The sequence below is a fragment of the Epinephelus lanceolatus genome, chromosome 18 (genome assembly GCF_041903045.1).
Source record: "Epinephelus lanceolatus isolate andai-2023 chromosome 18, ASM4190304v1, whole genome shotgun sequence".
NCBI lineage: Eukaryota > Metazoa > Chordata > Actinopteri > Perciformes > Serranidae > Epinephelus > Epinephelus lanceolatus.
Genome location: NC_135751.1, coordinates 12,789,622 through 12,802,428, shown reverse-complemented (window position 1 = coordinate 12,802,428; position 12,807 = coordinate 12,789,622). Strand labels below are relative to the sequence as shown.

General features: G+C 42.9%; 1 protein-coding gene across 1 annotated transcript in view; it reads right to left on the bottom strand.

Annotated features, from left to right (window-relative positions):
- Window positions 1–3,436, bottom strand: part of cacng2a (calcium channel, voltage-dependent, gamma subunit 2a) — an 89,564-nt gene extending 86,128 nt beyond the window's left edge. Inside the window, exon 1 of the mRNA XM_033643937.2 lies at window positions 1,407–3,436. Coding sequence (XP_033499828.1) covers window positions 1,407–1,632 — 226 coding nt within the window. The 5' untranslated portion in view covers window positions 1,633–3,436. The remainder of the gene's footprint in view (window positions 1–1,406) is intronic.
- Between the last annotated feature and the right edge of the window lie 9,371 nt (window positions 3,437–12,807).

The following is a 12,807-nucleotide window of genomic DNA, read 5'->3' as shown; positions in this document are numbered from 1 at the left end:
ACCCAGTTATTAGGCTTTGAACAGAAGGTGCACAGAGTGTGACTGCTCATCACAGGAGCCAGAGGAGCATGAAGGCTTTTCAGGATCTCACAGCTAAGAAGATGAGCAGATTTGTAACGCTCTGCACCCTCACAAGGTTAAAGTCCCGCACTCCAAGTCAGCACCCCAACGCCTCCGCTGGAACACACATGACAGAAAACACGCTGCCTCCGTCTGACGGGGCAGACGTCTCGAAAACCTGCGTCCAGGACGTGAGGCTGCTCGACATCTCGGGTCGAAGGTCACGTGACAAGCAGAGCCGGGGCCCCGTCATCATTGAGGTTGTCAGGCAGGTCAGCAGGCTGCACCTCTGCTACCATGACTTTACTTCTGGGGCTTCATTATGAAAATAAACACCCTGTCCAAACTGCTGGCCCTCTGTCACATTCTCTTTAACTGGATAGAGCCCCTGCAGCGTCCCTTAATTAGGGTTAGACCAGTGTATTGGTTTGCCAATATATCAGGCTGATATATGATGAAGCTTCCTCCCTAACTACAGCTCCTGACTGTGTTATTATTTCATTATTTACACTCTAATGTCTGACTAGAGAAACTGTTCCAGAGTGGTGTGGGAGGCTTTTATGCAACAGCTTCAGGCTGCAACCAGAAACCTGCTTCACCCTGCCTGCAGGAGCTGAACACGCTAACAGAACTATATTAATCTACATTTAGGTGGAGAGCTTTAGCGTTGATGGTCGATGTCCAAGTTGGCGTGTGAGCCCTTGAAATGAAGCAGTGTCTCCCAGTGTGTGTCATTTCAAATGTTAGTGTTTCGTTAGAGACAGGAATGAGTCAAACCATCTAGATTTCTGAGGAACAACACAAAGATGAGGGATGATGAAGGCAGCAGAAATAGGATTTATCTCCTCTCCTACTAGCTGAATGCAACCCCTCTGATTTATCTCACGAAACATTTGAGTGGTCCTCCCAAAACAGAATCCTGCTTATCTGCTTATTATCCTTTCAGCCTTTTAGAACGAGGCAATCTTTAACTGTGACAAATTTATGAATTGTCAGTGCAAGAAACACCTTTTAGGTGTCAGAATTAATATTTTTCATCTTGTCTGTCCTGTTAATAACCACTCAGATTTCCCTTGAGGAACGTCCAAAGACAGAAACCTTGTGTGCATTGGAATTTAGGAGTATGGGTGCAGTCTCGCCTTTGAATACCAATTTCCAGTCAAACCCTGCTGTGCATTTCATGTTGGGATTCAGAGGCATTGAGGAGCATCCTTACACTGCAAGTGGCATGGGAGGAAAGCACAGAAGAACATGTGTAGTGGGCTGCCAGGAAGACCCTGACAGCTTCAAACCCCACAAGTGACACCCTGTTGGGAAAGTTTTAGCTGAGAGTCTTTTCCTCTTACCTTCCAAGCAGCACGTCCTCCACAGGCCCGAGTGGGTCATCACCTCCTCGTTCTTCTTGCTGGTCTCGTTCTCGCTCATGGACTTGGACCTGCAGACGCCGCGGGAGTACAGCCAGTAGTCCGTGCCGACCGCGATGGTCATGAGGCTGAAGGCCGCGAAGGCTCCCACCGTGGTCAGCAGCATCTGGACTCCGCGGTCGAACAGACCCATGTTTCCGCATTCCATGAAAGGGGGACCCCCTTTCCTCTTGATGTACAGGAAGTAAATATTTGAAAATTTGCGGGACCAAACCAAACCGAAAAAACGGGATATACTCGTGCGGAAGGAGAGGGAAGAAGGAGGAGGAGGATGCGGTAGGAACCTTATGGTTGCGTTTGGGTGAGGACCAAAACAAGAGAAAAACTGAGGATGGAGGTTTTTTGTTGGGGGGGAGGAAGGAGAGGAAGAGGCAGTGGTGTCTCTCCTCTCTGGCTGTTCTTACTTTGATACACAGAGAAAGATGAGGAATGAGGTGTGCAGAGGATGACAGCACCTCAGCAGGCCTCCAGCTGCAGATGTATGGAGACTAACACTGAGCTTTAAAGGATTAATTATCTCCTATAGTGGCAGCCTAAAGGCGGAAGTAAGATAAACCAAAGTGAGGTTTATTCTCTACAGGCCTGCGAGAGGAAAAAAAAACTTGTAAAGGTTACAGCTGAGCACAGAGCTGAATTAACATGAGCTCAAATGGAGCACAGAGATGGTTAGAGGGGGGGCGGTGTTAAGAGTAATGGCAGGCTTACAGTACAACAGTTCAATATGTCTGTTACAGTGAGTTACAGTTACTTTAGTCAGAGGCTATAACATTGAGAATTCAGAATTATAACTAAACCTCTAAAGATTAATAATAATATTATTCTAATGTGTCTTGTTAGTCAAAAAAGGGGGGAAGCAAGGATATAATAAAGTGGGGAGGTAAATGAAGGGCAGCAAGGGAATCTGTCATATTAGTAGAAACAAAAGAGACTAAACAAATGGACGGATTCAAGTCCTGTGGAGAAATAAAAGCGACTCCCGGGGTGTTTTTTTATAACGACCTATTGTGGGGTTAAAAGAAAATATCACGCTGGCTTCTCACAACCCTACACACGGTGGAATGAGGAAATCAAGGCTCAACAAATAAATTAATTAATTAGTAGGCTTTAAAAAACACACACAGAGGGGAGAAAACAGAAACCGATAAAAACCTAAAAAAAAAAAAGAAAAGAAAGAAAACAAAGAAATTAACCGCGTAGATTTTCCTTTTTCCTAAAATTTTGATCCCCAGTTTCCATATGTAGCCCTATAGCTCTGGGAAGGTTTCCGCCGAAAATGGGGGTCTGCGGTCAGAGGAGGTTCGGTCGTCGACGATCCGGAGAGAGCGGGGAGCATCCAGCAAGGCAAGCCGACCATCACTCGACATAGAGCCGGCAGGAGGAGGACGAGGAGTCGGTGTGGGCGCCGCCGCAGCCGAGGATGCTTGCACCGCGGATGGAGGAGGATGCTGCTGCCGCCGCTTCTGCGTGGATATCCAAATTCACCGTGGCAGTATCACACCCAGGACGGTCCCGTTTGTATAGCCCTTGCGCCATGTAATAGGAAGAAAAATAAATTCTGATGAATGTTGCAATCCCCCCTTGTCTGTTTTCCCCTCCTCCTCCTCTTCTTCTTCTGTTTCTCCTCTCGGATGCAGGTTTGGCCGCTTGCAGGAAGAAGAGGAAGGAAAAAAAAGATATTACACAATCAGGAGAGCGAGTTGCACAGATCCACAGACAGAGCTGGTGTTGTCACGATGTCAGCGGCGCTATACATTCAGTACATTCAGGTTACAGCCTCTCTCCCCCTTTTGTCGGATGATGAGTAACGCCAGTGTGAGGAAGATGCTCTGAAATCTGCGGGCTGCTTTTTCGTCTTCTTCTTCGTTTTTTTGAAAGGCCCACAGTGTGTGTGTATGTGTGTATGTGTGAGTGTTCCCTGCTGCAGCAATGGAGGCTCGTTGCTGGAAAGATATTAAAGATTTTTTAATTCCGTTTCTGTGAGTGGAGGGGGCGGAAGGAGGGGGTGTAGCGATGGTGGACTCTCACTGTGTGTGTCTCTCTCTCTTTGGTTGGGTAGATGGAGGATGACTGAAATGCATTTGTGCATACAGGCTGAGATTTATGCATTTAAGGCTTATTATTGTCCGATCCAATTGTTGCAGCACTCTTTCACGCATGTCCACCCCCTGAAGTAATCTCACTAAATGTCCGACCTGCGGCTCCACTTATCTCGCTCCTTCTTCTTCTTTTATTTTTTTTTTTTTATTTTTTCCCCTCTCTTGTCATTAATAACTGCGATTTTATGATTGCAGATCACAGCTTTAGAGGCAGATACAGTGTCATCCTCTGATTAGATGCTTCTCAGTGAATGATAATTAGTAACGAGGATGAATCTGGAATCTGATTTTGTTCAAGCTGAGGGTTGAAATTTATGAGGTCAACACTGAATTTATTATTATTAATATTGTTTTAATGATCGACTTCCATGTAATTAGTGTGCGGTATGAGCACACAGATGATGTGTGTGTGCCCGCGCGCGTGTGTGTGGTGCTGAAAGGACAGCTCCCTCCAGCTCTGCTCTCCCTCTGCGGAGTTTGTCGCCCCCTGCTGGTCAAAGGTCTTTATCACCACTAACAGCTTGTCACGTTGTGGTGTATCTGTAGCTCAGATCAGTTATGGTTTGACCATCTAATAATAATAATAATAATAAGAAGAAGAAGAAACATTACACAGGACGTTTCCTAACAAAGTGGTTTACATGGTTGAAACAGGAACAAAAATCATTTCAGGAATGCAATGAAGTAAAATCAGACAGTTACACACAATACAGTTTTAAAATGGAAATAATATACCTGAAAGTAATGTAGTAGGCAACAACATTATTACTTGAGACAGGCATCTGTACGAGACAGGCCTTTAATTCCTTTCACACAAAACTGTTGCTCAAATACAGTCAAATTGTTTATTTAAACCACTATGAATATTACTTGAAAAACCCTTTTGATTCTTTAGATCTGTGGACCCTCACGAGACTAAAGGAATATGAATATATCCAGGGTCATTGAGGACTGGACTCATAATCTGAGGTAGCCAACAATCTGGTTTTATACATCTGAAGAACCTTGATGAAAAAAAAAAATTAACTGCTTGGCAACCAGACCAGGTATCTAACTGAGACAGGCATTTAGTTGTCATGATGTGCAGCCACACTGGGCTAGTAAAAAGGACTGGGCGTTTAAATGAAGTTTTAGGGTATATATGTAAGTAATTTATATTACATACTAAGACAGGTTAATATTTTTAATGATAGATATTTGGTCATTAATATATGTTTACATGGGTTATATTTGGGTGGCAAAGTTAAATGGTAATAAAAACTGTAAATTTAGAGAAGTCCAAGGTGTCAGTTTATCTATATAAGGAAGTTGTTTTCTTTTCACTCAATGACTTTAAAGAAAGGGGTGGGATTTAATAAGTTTATACTTCCTCCCAATCCTTTTCGGATGTGTAAATCAAACTAACCATTCACTGACAATTTGGTCTTATATTATGTTTTTCATTACTTGGAAGTATTACTTTCTGTCTGTCTGTCTGTCTGTCTGTCTGCATGTCTGTATGTTCATGTATTTTTTACATGTTTGAAATACATATCAAATATCAATATCATTAAAAAAGTGCTTTTTTAAAAACAAGTTTTAAGAGGTGATGCTAAAGATGTCACTGATTCTGTAAGTCTCAGATCTTCAGGCAGGGAGTTTCAGAGCTCAGGGGTCCTGACTGTAGAGGCCCAGTGCCTTTTGAGCTTGGACTTGATTGAACAGCCAGCAGAGCCTTGTCAGAGGGTCCAAGGCTGCACTCCGGCCCGTAAGGGAGCAGCAGCTGAGCAATGTAACTGAGAGCTAAACCATGGAGTGCTGTAAAAGTAATCAGTAAATTCTTAAAATAAAGTCTAAAACTTACTGCTAATCAGTGAAAGGGGGATAAAAAAGTACCAAGAAATTGGTACTTATTGCTGCTTAATTTAAAGGATGCAGGATGATCTATTTGGAGAGTTTAACACTTCTGTCAAAGGAGGAAAGGATCTCTGTACTCATCTTAATCCTGAGCTTAGATGTGTCTGATGAGACTTGTCTGAAAGCCAATCCTGGTCCATTATGGAACTGAAACAAGTGTGAGATGGGAACTTGAAGCCGCAACTGAGAATGTACTGCAGACTGACCAATACTGGGTTTTTGAGGCCAATACAGTTTTGTTTTAAAAGACCCAGTAATTAGAGTTGTTTCCTTTGATACTCTTAAAGGGTAAGTACTCGGATCCTTTAATTAGATAAAGTACGTACAACAATGTAGAAATACTGTTACCAGTAAAAGTCCTGCATTCAATATCCTACTTAAGTAAAAGTACAAAAGTATTATCAGCAAAATGTATTCAAAGTTAGTGACATATTATTATCAGTTTGTTAGTACGGATGCATCAACATGTAAGCTGCATGTAACTGTTGGAGCTGCTCAAGGTTGCGCTACTTTTATGTACTCTACATACAGTTAACTTATGTCCAGTGGTTCCAGACAACGGGATTGGCCCCCCCCCAAAGGGTCATTAGATGATTATTGGGAGGGAGAAGAAGAAATGTGGTTCTGATACACAAGTTTGTATTCATTTTGGGGCCTTTTTCCTAATCATTATCTTTATATGAAATATTGAATAATTTGAAGTTATCTAAATTAAACCAAGTGATACATTTTGAGGGGAAATCTATGCTAACAACTCATAGACATCTGAAGCTGATAAGGGGCTCAAAGTACTCGCTTATAAGAAGTCACAAGACAAAAAAATGTTTGGGATCCACAAGTTTAATCTTAGATTAATTTTATGAGCGTATCATTAATGTTTTTATGTCAAATCTTGATCCGACCAGTGAACATAGTTGTAAAAGTAGTGGAGTAAAAAGTGCAATATAAGATATAAGATAAAACAGAAATACTTCAAGTGCTTAACAAAATTTTACTTGAGTACTTTACTTAATATCTATGGAAAACATTCCTGCACTTCCTGCATGCATCTCACTGGAACCAGAGGATGTACATGAATTTTTTATTTTTTGCTACTTTTAGTGTTTTGCCTGTCTAATAGCTTTAAAGTGAAATCTCCTGAGTGGCTTCAGACTTTTTACTATTGAATTTAAGTCACTGAGCTAACAATTTCCTCTTTCATTGACTTTCATCAAAGATACTTCACAGGTTGCTCCCATGTTCAATATGACATATAAATAGCCTTCATCAATGTCTTGTTCTTATGAAATAATGAATCATCTGAAACAGCAGAGACAAAAAAATTATTTCCATTGTCAGAGTCTACCCTCGTCCACATTTACGCCTGTGTCAGTGCATCGTGAGCAGGCTAAGCTTTGTTTTTTGGGTTCGAGACCTGCAGCTCTGATGATGTGGGTGAAAAATGTCGTTCAGCTGTTCATGTAACCGACAACGTCAGAGAGAGAGTGCCTGTGCAGGTTGGACGTCTCCTTGTGAAAAAAGTCCTCATCATGTTTCTCGCAGGCCTCCGGGCCACATGTCAGATACTCAGATGATCCGGTCAGAGACACGTTTGGACAGGATGATTTCTGCTGCTCTTAGTTCAGCATTTATAGTCTCTGAGCCGCTGAGTAGCTGCATGTTGAAGCATGTTTGAGAAATGAAAGGTTTGATGCAGAGAGTATAATGATGTAAATAAATAAAAAGAAAGTAAACCAGAACAGGTGAAAAGGTAGATAAGGCAGATTCTTCGCAGATCATTTGAATTTAAGCTGTGGAAGAGGTCTTTGCCTTCTTTACTTCTAAAAAAAATGCAAAAATAATAATATGAAATATATACATTGAAACAAACATTGCCTACATCCATGAAGTAGTTGGACATGACAATATATACAATGTGTTTAGATAATGTATGGCAGATATTTACAGTGTGTATTTAAACTAAAAATCTATAATATGCTGGTAAGCGGGATGCTTGGTGTTACAGGGTTGTTGCACAGGGATCGTCTTGACACTAAAAACTTGTGTTAAGTGTTCATTGTGTCTGATTGTTTTGGCGGACACAAGCAGCAACCTGCAGAGCTGAGAAATGAAGCCAAAGCGGAAGTGCCAAAAACTGCATTTCCTCTAATGGCCACTTGAGGCTGACTCCAGGAGCCAGTCAATCTCTCAAGAAAACAAAGGTCTGGCTGCGCCGACTCTGACTTTAAGATTGGAGAAAAAAAACGCCCTGGCTTTTTTTTTTTATTTCTTCCAACCAATCACAATCGTTCTTGGCGGTGCCACAGCAACAGTGCGCTTGAAAACTGCTACACAACTGGAGGTGGTAGGGCGGGACTTCAGCAGGTGGCTCGTTCCGCCCAATGAGAGGCTGATCTATGCAGCGAACTTCCGCCCACTCAGACTAATCTACATAGACCCCCATGTTAAAATGCCCACATTAACAGCAGAAATAAACATGTTTACAGCCTGGTACAAAACAGTTTTGGTCTCTATAGCTCATGTTCCTGTTCATGACAACTGTATAGTGGTGAAGAACTCACCCGTTAACATTTTATTAAGGCTTAAAATTACGCATAAATTAGGCCAGGGCGGCTTTGAGTCTCAGACTGTCTGTAACAGAGCATGTGAGCGGAGCAGGAAGCGGAAGGATTTTGTGTTGAGCAAGGAGCGGCTATTCTCTCGCTCCAATTTCGCTCCGGTCGCTCATGCCCCATCCAGAATGCATCTTTGCACCTGCGCACACCCACACTATTTTCTTTCAAAACTATGGAGTTTACTGTGTACTTCAGAAAAAAAACTGAGCAGAGAAGCAGCGGCACCTTGGAGAACGGTCACTAACTGCGGGAAGAGGCGAGAGGGCTTCCCCGGAGGCTGGCCACTTAACCCGGTCTGTCTCCTCCACACTTTGACTTATTTCCACCCTGCCGACAGCGGTACTGTGTAGAACAGTCCCTAACTGCGGGGAGAGGGGAGAGGGGAGAGGGCTTCCCCGGAGAATCTACCAAGCTCATGTTTTATTTGTGAATAGAAGATTACAGGTTAGGGTAGTACGACGCAGTTTTTTTGAGCAGCGTGGTGAGCGAGTGGAGCGGGATAAAATTTATGATGGAGTGGAGCGAAGAACACGCAGAACCAAGCGGAGTGGACGAGAAGCACAAAGTGACAGGTCTGCGAGCGAGGAGCGGAAATTTTCACCCGCTCCGCTCACATGCTCTGGTCTGTAATGCATCAGCACAGTCTATGAGTGAGCCCCTTGCCCCTCGCTCCTTTACATATGGCCCCTTCTGCTGCCAAAAAATCAAGATAGCCACGGCCAAAATGCCAAACTAGAGGCTTGAAACATCCCTCGGAATATGTGGCAGGTTTTGAGGCCAATTTCACAGTTGCCACACAATGTAATTACAGCTTCCGTGTCTGTTATTTGATGCCACTGGGCACAAAAAGACTTTTCCCTAGACTTACATTGTGAAAGAGACGTCTGTAAATCAATGGATGCAGTTTTTGGAGCATCACAACCCACACAAAATAACCCTTTTCACTATTGGGCTTTAATCCATGGTCCAATAATACCTCAAAAGTCTAGAAGAGCTGTGCGTTTAAATCATTTTACTCCCATTCAATTTAGCAGAGCACTAAACCAGAAGTCAGTAAGTACGTAAGTACGTTCTATGGGTATACAGTGTTCTCTGGAGCACCCAGAGGGTAGAAGTTGGAATAGGTTGTGTCCAGAGTGTGAAAGGTCTGCAGTGATGTGACCTGCCTGTTTCCTGACTCAGGAGATGTATACCTCCTGGATAGAAGTCAGGCTGGCACCAATGCTTTTTTCTGCAGTCCTCACTGTCCATTGTTCCTGTCCTGTTTGGTGGCCGATCCAAACCACAAACTGATGCAGATTTGTCACTATCCTGAATGAGGCCAGTGACTGTTGTGTCGTCTGCAAAGTTCAGGGGTTTAGCAGACAGATCTCCTGAGGTGCAGTAGTTGGTGGCAGAGGTGATGTAGGTGCGGACATTTCCAATCACCAGCCAGCTCCACTAACTTTGTGCTCAATGTATGCTTTTATGTCTATTTTGCAAGTGTTGGTGGTTGTTTTTCTAGTTAGCTTTGGACTGTGGGGCATGAGGCTGGGAGACACTCATCAAGATGAGGAAATCAGCTCACCAGTCTGTAAACTCTCCTCCTGCCAACTTCTGCTAGCTAGCTGCCAGCTAGCCAGGTCAAGGTTTTCAAATGTAAACATCAGTAAACATCCAAGAAAAGATGTAGAAAATGGGCACCACCTGAACTAGCATCCTGCTAGCCATTGCACAGGCCTTGGAAAATGAACTGGGCGACCTCTATGTCGCATCAGTTTCCAACGGAATATCAGCGCACAGCGCCACTTAACCAGGAGACTCTTTTTCTATCTGCCAATCTGACAGAGCAGAGGACTCTGATGAGACAAGGAGAGGAGGCATGTGCTTGGTGAATGAGGACTGGTGTGTCTGTAGGAATGTGAGGTGCTGTCCTGATACTGCTGTGAATCACTTCTATACAACATTCAGAGTGGCGCTGCCCATGTTCAGGAGAAGCAACCATGGAACTGTTTTGTTGGAGTCTGGATGTGGGGACTGTTTCCACAACCAGACACCATGGATTACCAGAACCATCCGGAGACATGGACAATTTAAAGGTGCAGCCAACAATGTAAGAAGACACAATATCCAGTAATCCAATAATCCAATATAATATACTGTATATGATTCTGAAAAGTAATTTTACATTTCTTTGATGCTTGTATACTTTTACTAAGGGATCTTGAATGCTGGACTTCTACTAGTTACAAAGTATTTCTAAACTGTATTGCTACTTTTACTTAAGTAAAAGTTTTGAGTGTTCCAATATGGCAAAATTCGTTCACAGATCTTAATAATCCACTAATGAAGTATCAATACATAAGCAGCATTTTAATGTTGGAGTGGAGCTATTTGATCTACTTCTATTTTCATTATTCTGGGTAGTTTATTATGTAAGAACACATTAGAAGTAGAAGTAGTTAATGCAAATTGTTACTCTGCATATTAATAGGAACTTTAGCTGTCATATTAATGAAGTGGAGTAAGAGGTACAATGTTTAGTGGAAAGTAGCATACAAATGTGAATAAATCTACTTGTAACTACTTGAGTAAATCTACTAAGTTGCTTTTTCACTACAGTTGAATGCATTTTTGTCCTTCACACATTTCTCCGCTCACACTAATCTCACACTCTGTGCTGAACAAGAGGGACCATAGATTCAAAGATCTGTTTAGTCTGACGCTGAGTCCGTTCCTCAGCAGCCACATTGTGAAACCAGCATTAATTCCACAGCAAAGTCTCATTGAAGCAGAATGAGATACCAACACTTGTCCCTGAAGAGAGACCTTGAGCTCTGACTAAAGACCTCTCTGATTCGCCTTCTCTGCCAGGATTTGGGACACCCTTCGCTTTCATTAAACAATTATCCCTGACAGGCGAGGAGGGTGTGCAAATCAGGTCCCAGGCCTGCACCCACACTGGTCCCACGTGGACTCTTTATGCCAATCTGACATTAACTCAGCAAGCTGCAAATCCAGCCCTAATCAGGGCCTTGTTAGAGCGTCCCCCAAGCATCGGCTAAGGGAGTGCTTCCAGTAAATGTTCCTCTGGAGTAAAAGAAGAGAGGGAGGGAAAGAAAACAGAGGCTCTCTTTAAGGTGGTCACACTTTGAACGTTTCCATCCGAAGTAATTGAGCCTGATTAAAGGGAGTCTCTGGGTGAGAATGCACCCTTGGGCTCTTTGGTCCACAGGGTTAAAAACATTTCTTCCCTCCAGGAAAGTGAATTAGATTACACAGTGCATTTGAGGGTGTTGGATTAGATGCTTTAACAATACATAATATATATGCTTTTTAGGTTTTTATGCTGGCAACCATCAGGATTTTGTGCTCCTCATCATCTTTGAGTCAAACGGTCAATCAGTGCTGTGTGACTCCGGTTCTGCTGCATGTTCTGATGTTCTGCTTTGTGTTCTGTTGATGTCGTTCTGCTGCCTTGCGTGTGTGAGGACACCGCTATGTCAGCAGTATTTCCACTCTGATCCCAGGGTGTCTACACTGAGCTGAGAGCAGCTGAGTGAGCATTTTGACATGACAGACACACACACACAGACACACACGCACACACACACAGTCCTTCACACACCGTGTATGCTGCTCACGGCCGGACTAATCCTATTCAGGGGCATCGGGGCAGAAATGTGCTATTGGGCTCTCACTGCCCCCCCCCATCTTCAAACTCACCTTCATGTTGCTAATTCCAGTCCAGTGCAACCAGTGCTTCCAGGCTGGAATACTACTTTTTTTTGGATTTAACTTTATCAGGAAAATGCCTCGTGTGAGCACAATATAAAATAAATATGAAACATGAAATGAAAGATTGTCTAAGGTTGCTTGTGGGAAGAACACATAGTAATCACATAGAAACTTTATAGAGAAGGCCTGACTGGGTATCTGAGATGTAAACATTTTACTACTAACTATCCTTCACAATGGAACAGCATGTGCATTGTCAAGACTTTACGTTTTACAAAAGAAACAAAGGTATGATTGAGAATACCATTTAATGCAAACCCTTAAGCAGAAGGACACTTGAAAAAGCTGAGAATAATCACCTACAAGGCTCATCCACAATACTGCATTTGCAGTTCTGGTAGAGATATGTGGAAACCAGTTGCAGTGGACCAGGAGGAGCAGTAAGAAGTGAAGGTGAAAGAGTTGCAATTTCTGAGTTTCCAGTTGGAAAACACCCCCTGCAGTTGGATTTCTGATTCGAAACATTAGAAGAGCCTTACCAGCACTGACCTCAAAATCGAGTATGGCTGCTCGGTGCATCAACAGTAGGAAAAGCTATGTTAATTCATCATTTATTAGCACGACAGCTTTATTTGTCTCTCATGAAAACAGTCGTACACACACAGTCTTGTCCAATTTCTATCCATGGAGGTGTGGCCATGGTGTTTGTATGCACAAAATACAGCACAATGCCTCATTATCAACTGGTATTGCTAATAATGGCTGACCCTGCTAACAACATCTTAGTTTTCCAACTTGTACTGGAACGCGGTCAACTCAGGTGTGACGTCATTCCCAGCTGCAACTTCTGAGGTAAATGGAATGCAGCTTTACTGCTGTGATGCCTCCCACGCAGAGCCACAGGGGATCAAATTGTGGCTATTAATTTGAACATTAAATATCTGGTCATATAGGCACTTGAATATAGGTCAAAAAGGATATTTTACTCAGCATCCTAAC